Genomic DNA, 12239 nt, shown 5'->3' with positions numbered 1-12239 from the left:
CCGGCTTCTGGACGGCCACTCACTGCGGCTGCTGGCCGCTCACTACACACGGTAGCCCATGGCAACCCACTGCAGCAGGGGCTGCAGCCTACGCCATTGCCAGTGACTCATGGCAGCCCAGTGGAGATAATTTTATAAATGTAAAGATTTATAGAGCAAATACAAAGACCAAATATATTTTTTAGTATACCACCGTATTATTGTTCAGTTATTCTGTAGTCTTAATGATTTCCTACTTATTTTTTTGAGACAGGAGTGATGAAGTCTCCAATTATAATTATGGATTTGTCTATTTCTCCTTTCAGTTTAATTGTTATTTCATTTATTTTGATGCTCTTTTTAAATGAAAACATATTTATAATTTCTTTGTAAATTGGCCCTTCTGTGATTTCATGATGGCCCCCTTTATCTCTGTGGATTTTCTTTTCTCTGAAATCTACATTGTCTGATATTATTATAGGTACTCCAACTTTGTTTTGATTAGTGTTTATATGGTATATCTATTCCCATTCCTTTGATTTTTAAATTTATAAGTTTATAATGGTATTTATACAATAAAAACACATCACATGAAACTTACAAGTTATACAAAGAAACTGATATGTAATTTTTTAGAAAGCAATATAGACTGATAGGCAAAAATTTAAAGATTTAATAAAGAGCTAAATATCTAATAGATAACTTTACTTCTTCTAAATTTCACTTTGATACTCACACTGAATTGTAATTGAACAATGGCTGTCTTCAGGAGATCCTGTACTGGAAATTCTAGAAACTGGTGAATTATACTTGGATGAGTTCAAAGTTAATGATGTATTTCCACGTAGTACCTAATGCTGTAGTACCTAATATGAAGTCACATTCAGTCTACTTTGAAGCAAAATAATGTAATTTAATGTTTTTTGTCAGGCTACAGAAATGTCACCAACATTTTGCTGATGTATGCAAGATGTGTCAGGATTAAATTACTATTTAGAGAATAAACAGACCTGGAGCAGAAATGGGAATCCATTTGCTTTTCACCTACATATATCATTATTTTTGAAGTGACTTTATTGTAGAAATCATATTCATCTTGAGTTTATTTTATATATGGCATGACAATATGGTCCCACTTCATTTTTTTGCATGTATCTGTCCAGTTTTCCCAACACCATTTATTGAAGAGACTATCTTTTCCTTATATATTCTTGCCTCCTTTGTCATGGATTAATTGGCCATATGTGTGGGTTAATTTCTGGGATTTCTGTTCTGTTCTGTTGATCTGTGTGTTTGTTTCGTGCCAATACTATACTGTTTTGATTACTATAACTGTATAGTATAGTTCAAAATTGGGGAGTGTGATACCTCTAACTTTGTTCTTTCTGAAGATTGCCTTGGCTGTTCTGGATCATTTATGTTTCCATATAACTTTTAGGATTATTTGTCTAGTTCTGTGAAAAATACCATGATATTTTGATAGGGATTGCATTGAATCTGTTGATTGTTTTAGGTAGAATGGACTTGTTTTTTTTTAAGATTTTATTGGGGAATTGGGGAAGGGGAACAGTGTTGGGGAATGGGGAAGGGGAACAGCCAAGTTGTTGTCCTTCAGTCTTAGTTGTGGAAGGCGCAGCTAGCTCAGCTCCAAGTCCAGTTGCCATCCGGCTGCCTGTCGGCAGCTCGCAGCCGCTAAGCCCAAGGTGCCGTGTTCCGTCTTAGTTGCGGGTGGGCACAGCCCACCATCCCATGTCGGAGTCAAACCGGAAACCTTGTTAGGAGCACGTGCTCTCACCAGCTGAGCCATCCTGCCACCTGTAGGCAGCTCAGCTCAGGCACAGCTCACTGGCCCATGTGGGAATTGAACCTGTGACCCTGTTACTAGAAGCTCCCGCTCTTAACCAACTGAACCACTCGACTGGCCCGGTAGAATGGACATTTTAACGAAATTAATTATTCCAATCCATGAGCACACTATAGTCTTCCATTTATTTGTGTCCCCTTCAGTGTTTTTCATCAGTGTCATGTAGTGTTCAGAGTATAGGTATTTCCCCTTTTTGGTTAAATTTATTCCTAGATATAGTATTCTTTTTGATGTACTTTGTACATGGGATTGTTTTCTTGATTTCTCTGATAGTTCATTGGTAGTGTATAGAAATGACACAGATTTCTGAATATTAAGTTTCTATCTTACAATTTTACGGAATTTATTAGTTCCTATAGTTTTTTGGTGGAGTCTTTAGGGTCTTCTATATATAGTATGTCATCTGCAGATAGGAACAGTTTTACTTCTTCCTTTCCAATTTGGATGCCTTTTTGTTTTCTTGTCTAATTGCTGTGACTAAGACTTCCAATACTACCAGGGGTGCCAAAAAATGTATGCACAGTTTAAGAGATGTTATCTATACTCAAGCGGTAGTTCGCTGTAATCAGAAGTGTCTGGATGCTGATGGTAACCACTTTGAGCACCTCTTGTAATTTCAGAAGTCAAATGTAACTTGTGTTCATCTTTTGTTATTGGTATTTATTGAGAATGACAATACAGTTGTTTTTTTTAAAAACGTGTACATTTTTTTGGCACCCTCTGTGTATTGAATAAAAGTGGTGAGAGTGGGCACCCTTGTCTTGTTCTTGATCTTAGGGGAAAAGCTTTAAGCTTTTCACCGTTGAGTATGATGTTAGCTGTGGATTTGTCATACATGGCCTTTATTATGTTGAGGTATGTTTCCTCTATAACCATTTGTTGAGCATTTTAGTCATAAATGGATGTTGACGTTGAATGTTTGTTCTGCATCTACTGAGATGATCACATGACTTTTATCCTTTGTTTTGTCAAAATGGTGTATTCCATTGATTGTTATGTGCGTATTGATTCATCCTTGCATCCCTGGAATAAATCCCACTTAATCTTGGGGTACGGATCCTTTTAATGTATCATTGTTGAATTCGGTTTGTTAATATTTTGTTGAGAATTTTTGCATATATGTTCATCAGGGATATTGGTCTGCAATTTTATTTTTTGTAGTGTGTTTGTCTGGTTTTGTTATCAGGGTAATGCTGGTCTCATAGAATGAGTTTGGAAGCATTTCTTCCTCTTGAATTTTTGGAATAGTTTAAGAAAGATACTTAAGTGTTTGATAGAATTCACCTGTAAAGCTGTCTGGTCCTGAACTTTTGTTTGTTGGGAGTTTTTTTATTACTGATTCAATTTTGTTACTAGTAATTGGTCTGTTGATATTTTCTGTTTTTTCCATATTCAGCCTTGGAAGATTGTATATTTCTAGAAATTTATCCATTTCTTCTAGTTGTCCAGTTTGTTGGTGTATAATTGTTCATAGCATTCTCTTATGATCCTTTGTATTTCTGTGTTGTCAGTTGTAACTTCTCTTTCATTTCTGATTTTATTTATTTGGACCTCCTCTTTTTCTTGATGAATCTGGCTAAAGGTTTATTAGTTTTATCTTTTCAAAGAACTAGTTTTTAGTTTTGTTGATCTTTCTATTGTGTTTTTAGTGTCTGTTTCATTTATTACAACTCTGATTTTTATTTCCTTCTGTCTACTCACTTTGGGCTTTTTTGTTGTTATTTTTCTAGTTCCTTTAGGTATAAGGTTAGATTGTTTATTTGAGACTTTTCTTATTTCTGTATTACTATAAACTTCCATCTTAGAATTGCTTTTGCTGTGTCCCATAGATTTTGGACCATTGTGTTACATTTTCATTTGTCTCAAGGTATTTTTTATTTCCTTTTTGTTTTCTTCCTTAACCCATTTGTTGTTTAGTAGCATGTTGTTTAGCCTCCATTGTCTATGTTTTTTCCATTTTTTGTCTGAAATTGATTTCTAGTTTCATACCATTTTGGTCAGAAAACATGCTTCATATAATTTCAGTCTTCTTAAATTTACTGGGACTTGTTTTGTGACCTAACGTGATCTATTCTGAAGAATGTTCCATGTGCACTTTGAAAAGAATGTGTATTCTGCTGTTTCTAGATGGAATGTTCTGTAAATATCTATTAAGTTCATCTGATCCAATGTGTTGTTTAAGGTCGGTGTTTCCTGTTGATTTTAAGACTGGATGATCTATCCATTGATGTAAGTGGGTTGTTAAAGTCCCATACTATTGCTGTATTACTGTCAATTTTCCACTTATGACTTAATTTTTTTTATTTAAAAAAATTTTATTGGGGAATTGGGGGAGGGGAACAGACAAGTTGCTGTCCTTTTATTCTTTCGTCTAGTTGTGGAGGACATTGCTTCACTGGCCCATGTTGGTGTTATCATTGAGCTCTTCCTGGGTGAGGCAGTCGTTCGCCTGCCATTGGACAGCCGCTCACGGCGGCTCATGGCAGCTCGTGAAAGCTCATGCCTGCTGCCAGCCAGCCTCACTGTAGCCTACGCTGTCGCCGGCGACTAACAACAGCCCAGCTCCAGGTCGAGCTGTTGTTCACCATCTTAGCTGTAGAGGGTGCAGCGTCACTGGCCCTCATGTTGGATCTGAACTGGGCCCTGCTGCTCAGAGCTGGCGTCCCAAGCCAACTCCTAACCAACGCGCCACTCTGCCGGCCCATTTAATACTTTCTTTATATATTCAGGTACTTCTGTGCCGGGTGCATAGATGTTTACGAGTGTTATATCCTCTTGTTGGAATGATTCCTTTATCATTATGTAGTGCCCTTCTTTATCTCTTGTTACAGTCCTTATTTTAAAGTCTGTTTTGTCTGATACAGGTATTGCTACTCCAGCTTTCTTTTCTTTTCCATTTGCATGAAATATCTTTTTACATCCCTTCACTTTCAGTTTATCTGTGTCTTTAGATCTTAAGTGAGTCTTGCAGACAGTATAAATATGGGTCTTTTTTTTTTTCTTTTAACATCTGTTCAGCTGCCTTGTGTCTTTTGATTGGAACATATAGTCCATTTACATTTAAAGTAATTATTGATAGTTATGTACTTATTGCCATTTTATTAATTATTTTCTGGGTTTTTTTTTTTGTGATTCTTCTCTGTTCCTTTCTTTTCTTGCTTTCCCCCTTTACCTTGATGACTTTATTTCGTGTTACATTTGGATTCCTTTCTCTCTATTCTTGGGCAAGCTCTTAACCAACTGAGCCACTCGGCCAGCCTTGGGTTTCTTTTTATGTCTTCCTGTTGCCTAGTGCTCTCATTTAAGAGCTTTTCTAATTATCATTTGTGTTGTTTTAAAGCTTCTTTTTCTTTTCTTTGGTTTATCTTGTAATATTAGGTTATGGTTTTCATCTCCTTTAGGCCATATTTTTTGCTATATCTTCATTTTCTAATAGAACAAGTGTACTGTTCATGTTACTGATATCATCTTTTTCTTATCATTGTATTGGGTTTGATGAAGAGCCCTTTTCTGTGGCTCATGGTTATTTCCTTCCTGTGCATTTTAAGTGCATTATGTAACATTAAAATTTTATTACCTCTGATGATGTTAAGCTCTAACTTACAACCTATTAAACTATAAGCTGTTGTAAATTAGGTACCATATCCTTTTCTTTTGCAATATGTTGTACTTAGGAAAGTGGTCTGTCTGGGTCACCTGATATTGACACCATGCTTTCCCTGTAGTCTAGCATTCTCAGCTATTGTAAATTATTGTATATCTGTGTCATAATATAATGTTTTCATAATGTCTAGCTATTTCACTGGGTATTTGTAATTGAAAGATAAATACTTCTAAAAAATATTCACTAAACAGATCTTGAAACTGAGTTTGCTAGTACTCCACCCCCGTCCCATTTCTAACAAAGCAACCTAATTAATGTATAGGATTAGTAATACATTTGTTGCTGGAATATTTGTGTTAATTAGTTAGCCCTGATATGCCTCTGCTGTTTCTTTTGTTTTAGGTTAAATGGAAACCACCCTTGGGAGCTGGATGCTTGTGTAGCCGTCCTGTCGCATCAGTGAATTGCAATGAGTGGAGGAGGAGAGCAGCCGGATATCCTCAGTGTTGGAATTCTGGTCAAAGAAAGATGGAAAGTGGTGAGTATAAATCTTGGGGGGTGGGGGGAAGGGAGAGAGAGAGAGCATTTAGTAATTTTGGGTGTCTTGATAAAAATAGCATTTCATTAGGAAATAACACATATATTTCTTGTTAAAGCAGTTATTTTCAGTTTTTTCCCTATGATTAAGTTTGGTTTATACCCAAATTCTTATTCTTGCTTCATATAGTAGTAAATTGCCCTAACCTCTCAGAGCTAAGTAAGGTAAATAAAAGTATACTTGGGGGAAAAAACAAAGAAAAAAATGGAGTACAATGAACTGCTTTCTTTTTTATTTTTTTACTTTTTATTAAGAAAAATTGTAAGTATACATAAAAATGGCGATACTGATATAATGAACCTCCATGTACGCATGTACCTGCTTAAATATTTATCAAGTTGTGATCAATCTTGTTTCATCTCTTTAACCTCACTCCCCCAATTTTTTTATTTTTTAAGATTTTATTGGGGAATTGGGGGAGGAGAACAGCATTGGGGAATCGGGGAAAGGGAACAGACAAGTTGCTGTCCTTTTGTTCTTCAGTCTAGTTGTGGAGGACGTCGCCTCACTGACCCATGTTGGTATGATCATTATGCTCTTCCCGGGTGAGGCAGCTGCTCGCCGGCCATTGGAAGGCCGCTCACTGCAGCTCATGGCCACTCACGCTGGCTGCCGGCCACTCATGGTAGCTTACGGCAGCACACTGTCTCCCCACTGCAGCCTATGCCATCGCTGGAACTCATGGCAGCCCAACTCCAGGTCGAGCTGTTGTTCACCAGCTTAGCTGTAGAGGGCACAGCGTTACTGGCCCTCATGTGGGATCTGAACTGGGTCTCTGCTGCTCAGAGCTAGCATCCCAAGCCAACTCTTAACCAATGTGCCACTCGGCTGGCCCCCAAAATATTTTTAAGCAGATTATTCCCCTTTGCATTTTTCTATACTTTAGTATGTATCTCTAAAAGATAAAGACTTCTCTTTAAAATATAGTCATAATATCATCACACCTAAAAACATAATCATTTCTTAATATCATTAAGTATTTGCTTTTACATTTCCCTGATTTTTTTTTTTTTAAGATTTTTATTGGGGAATTGGGGGATGGGAACAGCGCTGGGGAATTGGGGGAAGAGGAACAGACAAAGTGCTGTCCTTTTGTTCTTCAGTCTAGTTGTGGAGGACGTTGCTTCACTGGCCCATATTGGCACCATCATTGCGCTCTTCCCAGGCGAGGCGGATCAGTCACCGGCTTCTGGACAGCCACTCACTGTGACTGCTGGCCGCTCACACTGGCTGCTGGCTACACACGGTAGCCCATGGCAACCCACTGCAGCAGGGGCTGCAGCCTACGCCGTCGCCAGCGACTCACGGCAGCCCAGTTCCAAGTTGAGCTGTTGTCCAGCATCTTAGCTGTAGAGGGCAGTGTCACTGGCCCTCATATGTGGGATCCAAACCAGGGCCCTCTGGCGTCCCAAGCCAGCTCTTAACCAATGTGCCACTCGGCCGGCCCTCTCTGATTGTTTTGTAAGTTATTTTTAACAGTTTGAATCAAATCCAAATAAAGTCTGGATATTAAAATTGGTTGACATCAGTTAAGCATTTTTAAATTTCTAGGTATGTTTTATCTATCTTTTTTTCCCTTACATTTTATTTGTTGGAGAAACTAGGCCATTTGTCTGTAAAATTTCCCATGGTTTGTGTTTTTCTGATTGCTTCCATGTGGTGTTAATATGTTTCTCTGTCATGTATTTTATATAAATTGTTAGTTATATATAGAGTCTTATTAGGTCTAACGTCAAATCTAATCTGAAGTGGGGGCATTTTTTTTCACAGGGTATTGTGAACTTTCAATAGTAGGCACATGTAATGTCTTATTGCTCATCTTATATGGTGTTAGTACTGTGGATCATCATTGTGTAGGTGTGTTAATTCATTTGTGATTAAAGATTGGTGATATTCTACCATTCTTTCATTTATTAGTTGAAGTACATCTATAAAGAAAATTTTCTCATCATCAGCTATTTGATTATCCTGAAGTATAACTTGATTAAGAAAGCAGAATAAATACTTGATTCTTTTTCCTTAATTTACCAGTTTTCAAAATAATGAATTGATTCCCTAGTATCATCCAAAAGTGACCAATGAGATTTTTAAAAATATGATTAACAATTTATGAGTTTAAACATGTTAAATGTGTTTCAGACCATTGTAGTTCTTGTCATTATTAATGCTCAAATTGTCTCATTTAACTAAGGGGACACCCTTCAAATTGTCTCCTGAATTCTTTTAACATGAACCTAATAGTCTTTTGATGGCTTCCTTGCCCTAGACTTGCAATCAGCCATCTCTCTTCCTCTTAAAGTAGCTATTTTTGTTTTGGATATACTTAAATATATTTTATTGCTAGTCTTTTGTTATCCAAAGTTTTTTTTCTATTTACCAGGTTTAGCAAAGCTATTCAGTGTTTTCCTTAATCTATCAATAGATTGGAAAAATAAAATTCTTCATTTAAAGGTAGATTGGAAAAAGAAAATTCTTCATTTAAAAGTACAAATTTTGTTTCTGTGGTACAGTGTTTTAATGATTAGGCAAATCAGTAGGTTTAGAAAATTTACTTGAGGGGCCAGCCGAGTGGTGCGTTGGTTAAAAGCTGGCTTGGGATGCCAGAGGGCCCCAGTTCGGATCCCACATATGAAGGCCAGTGACACTGCCCTCTACAGCTAAGATGGTGAACAACAGCTCAACCTGGAGCTGGGCTGCCGTGAGTCACCGGCAATGGCATAGGCTGCAGCCCCTGTGGCAATGGGTTGCCATGGGCTATTGTGTGTAGCCAGCAGCCAGCATGAGCGGCCAGCAGCCGCTGTGAGCGGCCGTCTAGAAGCCGACGACTGATCTGCCTTGCCCAGGAAGAGCTCAATGATGGTGCCAACTTGGGCCAGTGAAGCAACGTCCTCCACAACTAGACTGAAGAACAAAACAGCAGCAACTTGTCTGTTCCTCTTCCCCCAATTCCCCAATAAAAATCTTTAAAAAAAAAAAAAAGAAAAAGAAAATTTACTTGAGTAAATATGAGAAATAACCATAATCATCATGGACTGGTACAGGGAGGTTCCAACAATTGATAATCTTTTATGTAAGTCAGGAATGAGTGTTGCTTTGATGAGAATTATGTGTTAAGTGCTGCAATAAAGGTTGGCTGTTCTCCAGTAAACATATCACAAAGTGGCAAATAAAGTTATGCCTGGTTTAGTTGCTCTGTCCTGGTAATTAGAACTAATATATATGTGGAACATGTCCCCCAAATTTGAAAGGCATAGTGACATTTTTAGTGAGAAACTACAGGCTCATTGTTAAGGATGGTGTTTTGGTTATCCACTGTTATGTAACAAACTACTGTACATGAAAACTTAGAGGCTTAGAATAATCAGTCATTTTGCTCACAATTTTGTGGGTTTAGGAAGTTGAGAAGAGTTTGCCTGGGTGGTTTGTCTCTTAGTCATGTGGCACCAGCAGGTTTGGTTGGGTTGGAGGATTCACTTCCAGATGGCTTGTTTGGTGCCTTGGGATCCTTAGTTCCCCCAGCCCCCAACCTGGTGGCTCATATTCTAGGACTGCTTCACAGAACTATGGCTTCTGAGGAGGCCATGGTGGCTGGCTCTTGAGAGACAGGAAGCAGAAGCTCTAAGGCTGGTTGAGGACTATTATCAGAATTTGTGCAGTGTTACTTTTCCATGTTCTGTTGGTTAAAGCAGTCATAAGATTCACACATATTTAAGGGGGTGGGAAATGAACTCTCCCTCTTGTTGGGGGAGTGGCAAAGTCACCCTAAAGAAGAGCAAAAAGGATCGGTGATATTGTGGTCATCTTTAGAAAACACAGTCTGCCATAGGCCTTACCTTTATTCTTTCCCTAATCTGCATACCCCCATCATACTAAACTGCCTCTGTCTCTGCCTCATAAGCATTGATGTGTCAGGGCTTTGTCAAGCTCAATAAAAAAATTAATGCTCTACTGTTGTTCAAAGGACATTATAGGAATAGGCCATGGAGAAAAATCATTTACTTCGGCCTAGATTTTTTTGTTCCATCATTTGGTAAGTTTTTTTTGGGGAGGTAAAACCTGAAGTCACCTCTCATCACAGTCCATAATTAGAAAGATGTCCCTTTGGTAATGTTTATAAGTTTTTAAAGTTACACTAGGCTTTGTTAAATGAACCAAAATATAAAGAATTGTAAGTACCACTCAGGGCCCAACAAAGAGTAATTTATTTAACTGAAATTAATTCTGGAACTTTGTTTTAATCCCCAAATCATACCAGAGTTCTTCATGGTATTTCTTCCCATCACCAAAGCAGAATAAAGAAGGACTGTGGCTCATATATACAAAGCAATGAATAATTACTTAGCAGTAGCTATATAGTTACCACTTTGCCAAGTATTTTGGGGAAAACAAAAAATAAATGAAGTAGCCCTCTCTTTGAAGAAGCTTAGTTTCTCTGAGGGGGCTAGGACATTGACAATGGAAAGTTAACCAACATAAGAGTTAAAAAGCAGGATGGTGTGTTAACACAAGTGCTATCTGAGGCATTTAGCCTAGTAAAATGATTAAGCAAATAATCCCTATAGAAATTCAGAAGATAAATAAATCAGCCTACAGTAATCAGGACTGATCCAGTGGAGAAAGAAGTAGGACTTGAGGTGAGTGAGGCCTCTGGGGTGGTTGGGATTTGGACTCTGCCTTCAGTGATTTCCTACATTGTATCACATCCTAGATGTTTGATAATGTGATAAGAAGACCTAGTTTCATGAAATGAAAGAAAGCTAATTGCATGTTATGTCTAGCTTGAAGTATAATCACCCACACCCCTCCCACCCCACTTTCCCACAGCTCTCCAGGTCCAGTTATCACTAGCTTTTCAGAACTTGTTTATAATACTGAGAACAGAGATCCTGATATTTCCAGTTAAGCTAACACATTTTATCAGGAATAATATTAAGTGTTTGATGAAAGTGTTTAATTTGATAGAGCTTACTCTTATTTGAGCATATTGGTATGTAATGAACTCGGGGGTAATTTAGAACAGGAGCTAGCTACCTGCTCTTTGGAGTCTGGTTAGTGCCTCAGAGAGGAGGGTAAATGGTGCAGAGAAGGTTGGGCTCTGGCTGCCCCATTCTCACCCCCAGCCTTTCCACATTCACAGCTCAACCAGGTTCCAGATAAGATTTCAGTTGGCAAAAAGATTTCATTGTTTAAAAAGTCTTCAAATGATTGCCTTAGGATTAAAACAACAAATCTGGTTGTTAAGGGGCATTTGTGGCAAGTGAAGCTTTTCAGATACTGGTTTTTTTTGTGACAGTTCTGATGCTGGCTGTGGACTAAATTTTTAAATTGTTTGTGGCTGAAATTATTTTATTACTTTTTGTGTACAAACCTGTGGGAAAAGGTTCTGATGTTATTTCTAGACATATGATTTCTTCTTGGCATATTCATGGTCAATTTAACAATATTGAGATCTTTTATCATAAATTAGCAACAGTAAAATTATATATTGTTTTCTAAATTTCAGAGATTAATTTGTTTCCAGTTAGAACCTTCTAGTAATTTTGTGTGTGTATGTTTTTATTATGCAGTTGAGGAAGATTGGGGGTGGGGGCTTTGGAGAAATTTACGATGCCTTGGACATGCTGACCAGGGAAAATGTCGCACTGAAGGTGGAATCAGCTCAACAACCAAAACAAGTTCTGAAAATGGAGGTTGCTGTATTGAAAAAACTACAAGGTAAGCTGCTTTTGTATGATATACCAAACAATGTATAGTTAATTGTTATCTTTCCGAACCTCAATCATATTCACTAACTAGTAATTGCATATTCTCATGTGAGATTGGTATAAACATGCTGAGCATTTTGCCCTTGGAACTTTTATCACTAGCTAGCAGTAGTAGAAATATTGATTGCTTAGAATAACTGGACTTTGGGAATTCCTTTCCACGGTAAGGATGACAGAGTGAATTATCTGAAACATTTTGCTTTAGAAAGTGTTTTCATAAGTCTGTTATGGTAAAATTATTCGTCGTCTTCTTTTAAAACAACCAAAATAAATACCTCTGAGTTGTTTCTACTTATGTCTTTGGATGTTAAACATGCTTTAATCACATGAAGGAAGCTGCCTTCGAATCACACTGCAGGATGGAATAAAAATAACAATATTTGTTACATATTGATTTTATTAACTTCAGTTTCATAGTAGAATTCTTTC

General features: G+C 37.6%; 1 protein-coding gene across 3 annotated transcripts in view; it reads left to right on the top strand.

Annotated features, from left to right (window-relative positions):
* The window catches only part of TTBK2 (tau tubulin kinase 2), a 136459-nt gene that overhangs the window by 21780 nt on the left and 102440 nt on the right, over positions 1-12239 (top strand). For 2 of the 3 annotated variants that reach the window (XM_019645008.1, XM_019645007.1), the window contains exons 2-3: positions 5850-5985; positions 11613-11760. In XM_019645008.1, the coding sequence (XP_019500553.1) occupies positions 5917-5985; positions 11613-11760 (217 nt within the window). In that variant the 5' untranslated portion in view covers positions 5850-5916. Of the gene's footprint in view, positions 1-5849; positions 5986-11612; positions 11761-12239 lie in introns of those variants that run through there. The other variant, XM_019645009.1, reaches the window with a different exon arrangement.

Source organism: Hipposideros armiger, unplaced genomic scaffold, assembly GCF_001890085.2.
Source record: "Hipposideros armiger isolate ML-2016 unplaced genomic scaffold, ASM189008v1 scaffold_92, whole genome shotgun sequence".
In the NCBI taxonomy this organism is placed as follows: Eukaryota; Metazoa; Chordata; class Mammalia; order Chiroptera; family Hipposideridae; genus Hipposideros; species Hipposideros armiger.
This window is presented reverse-complemented; position numbering and strand designations above follow the sequence as displayed.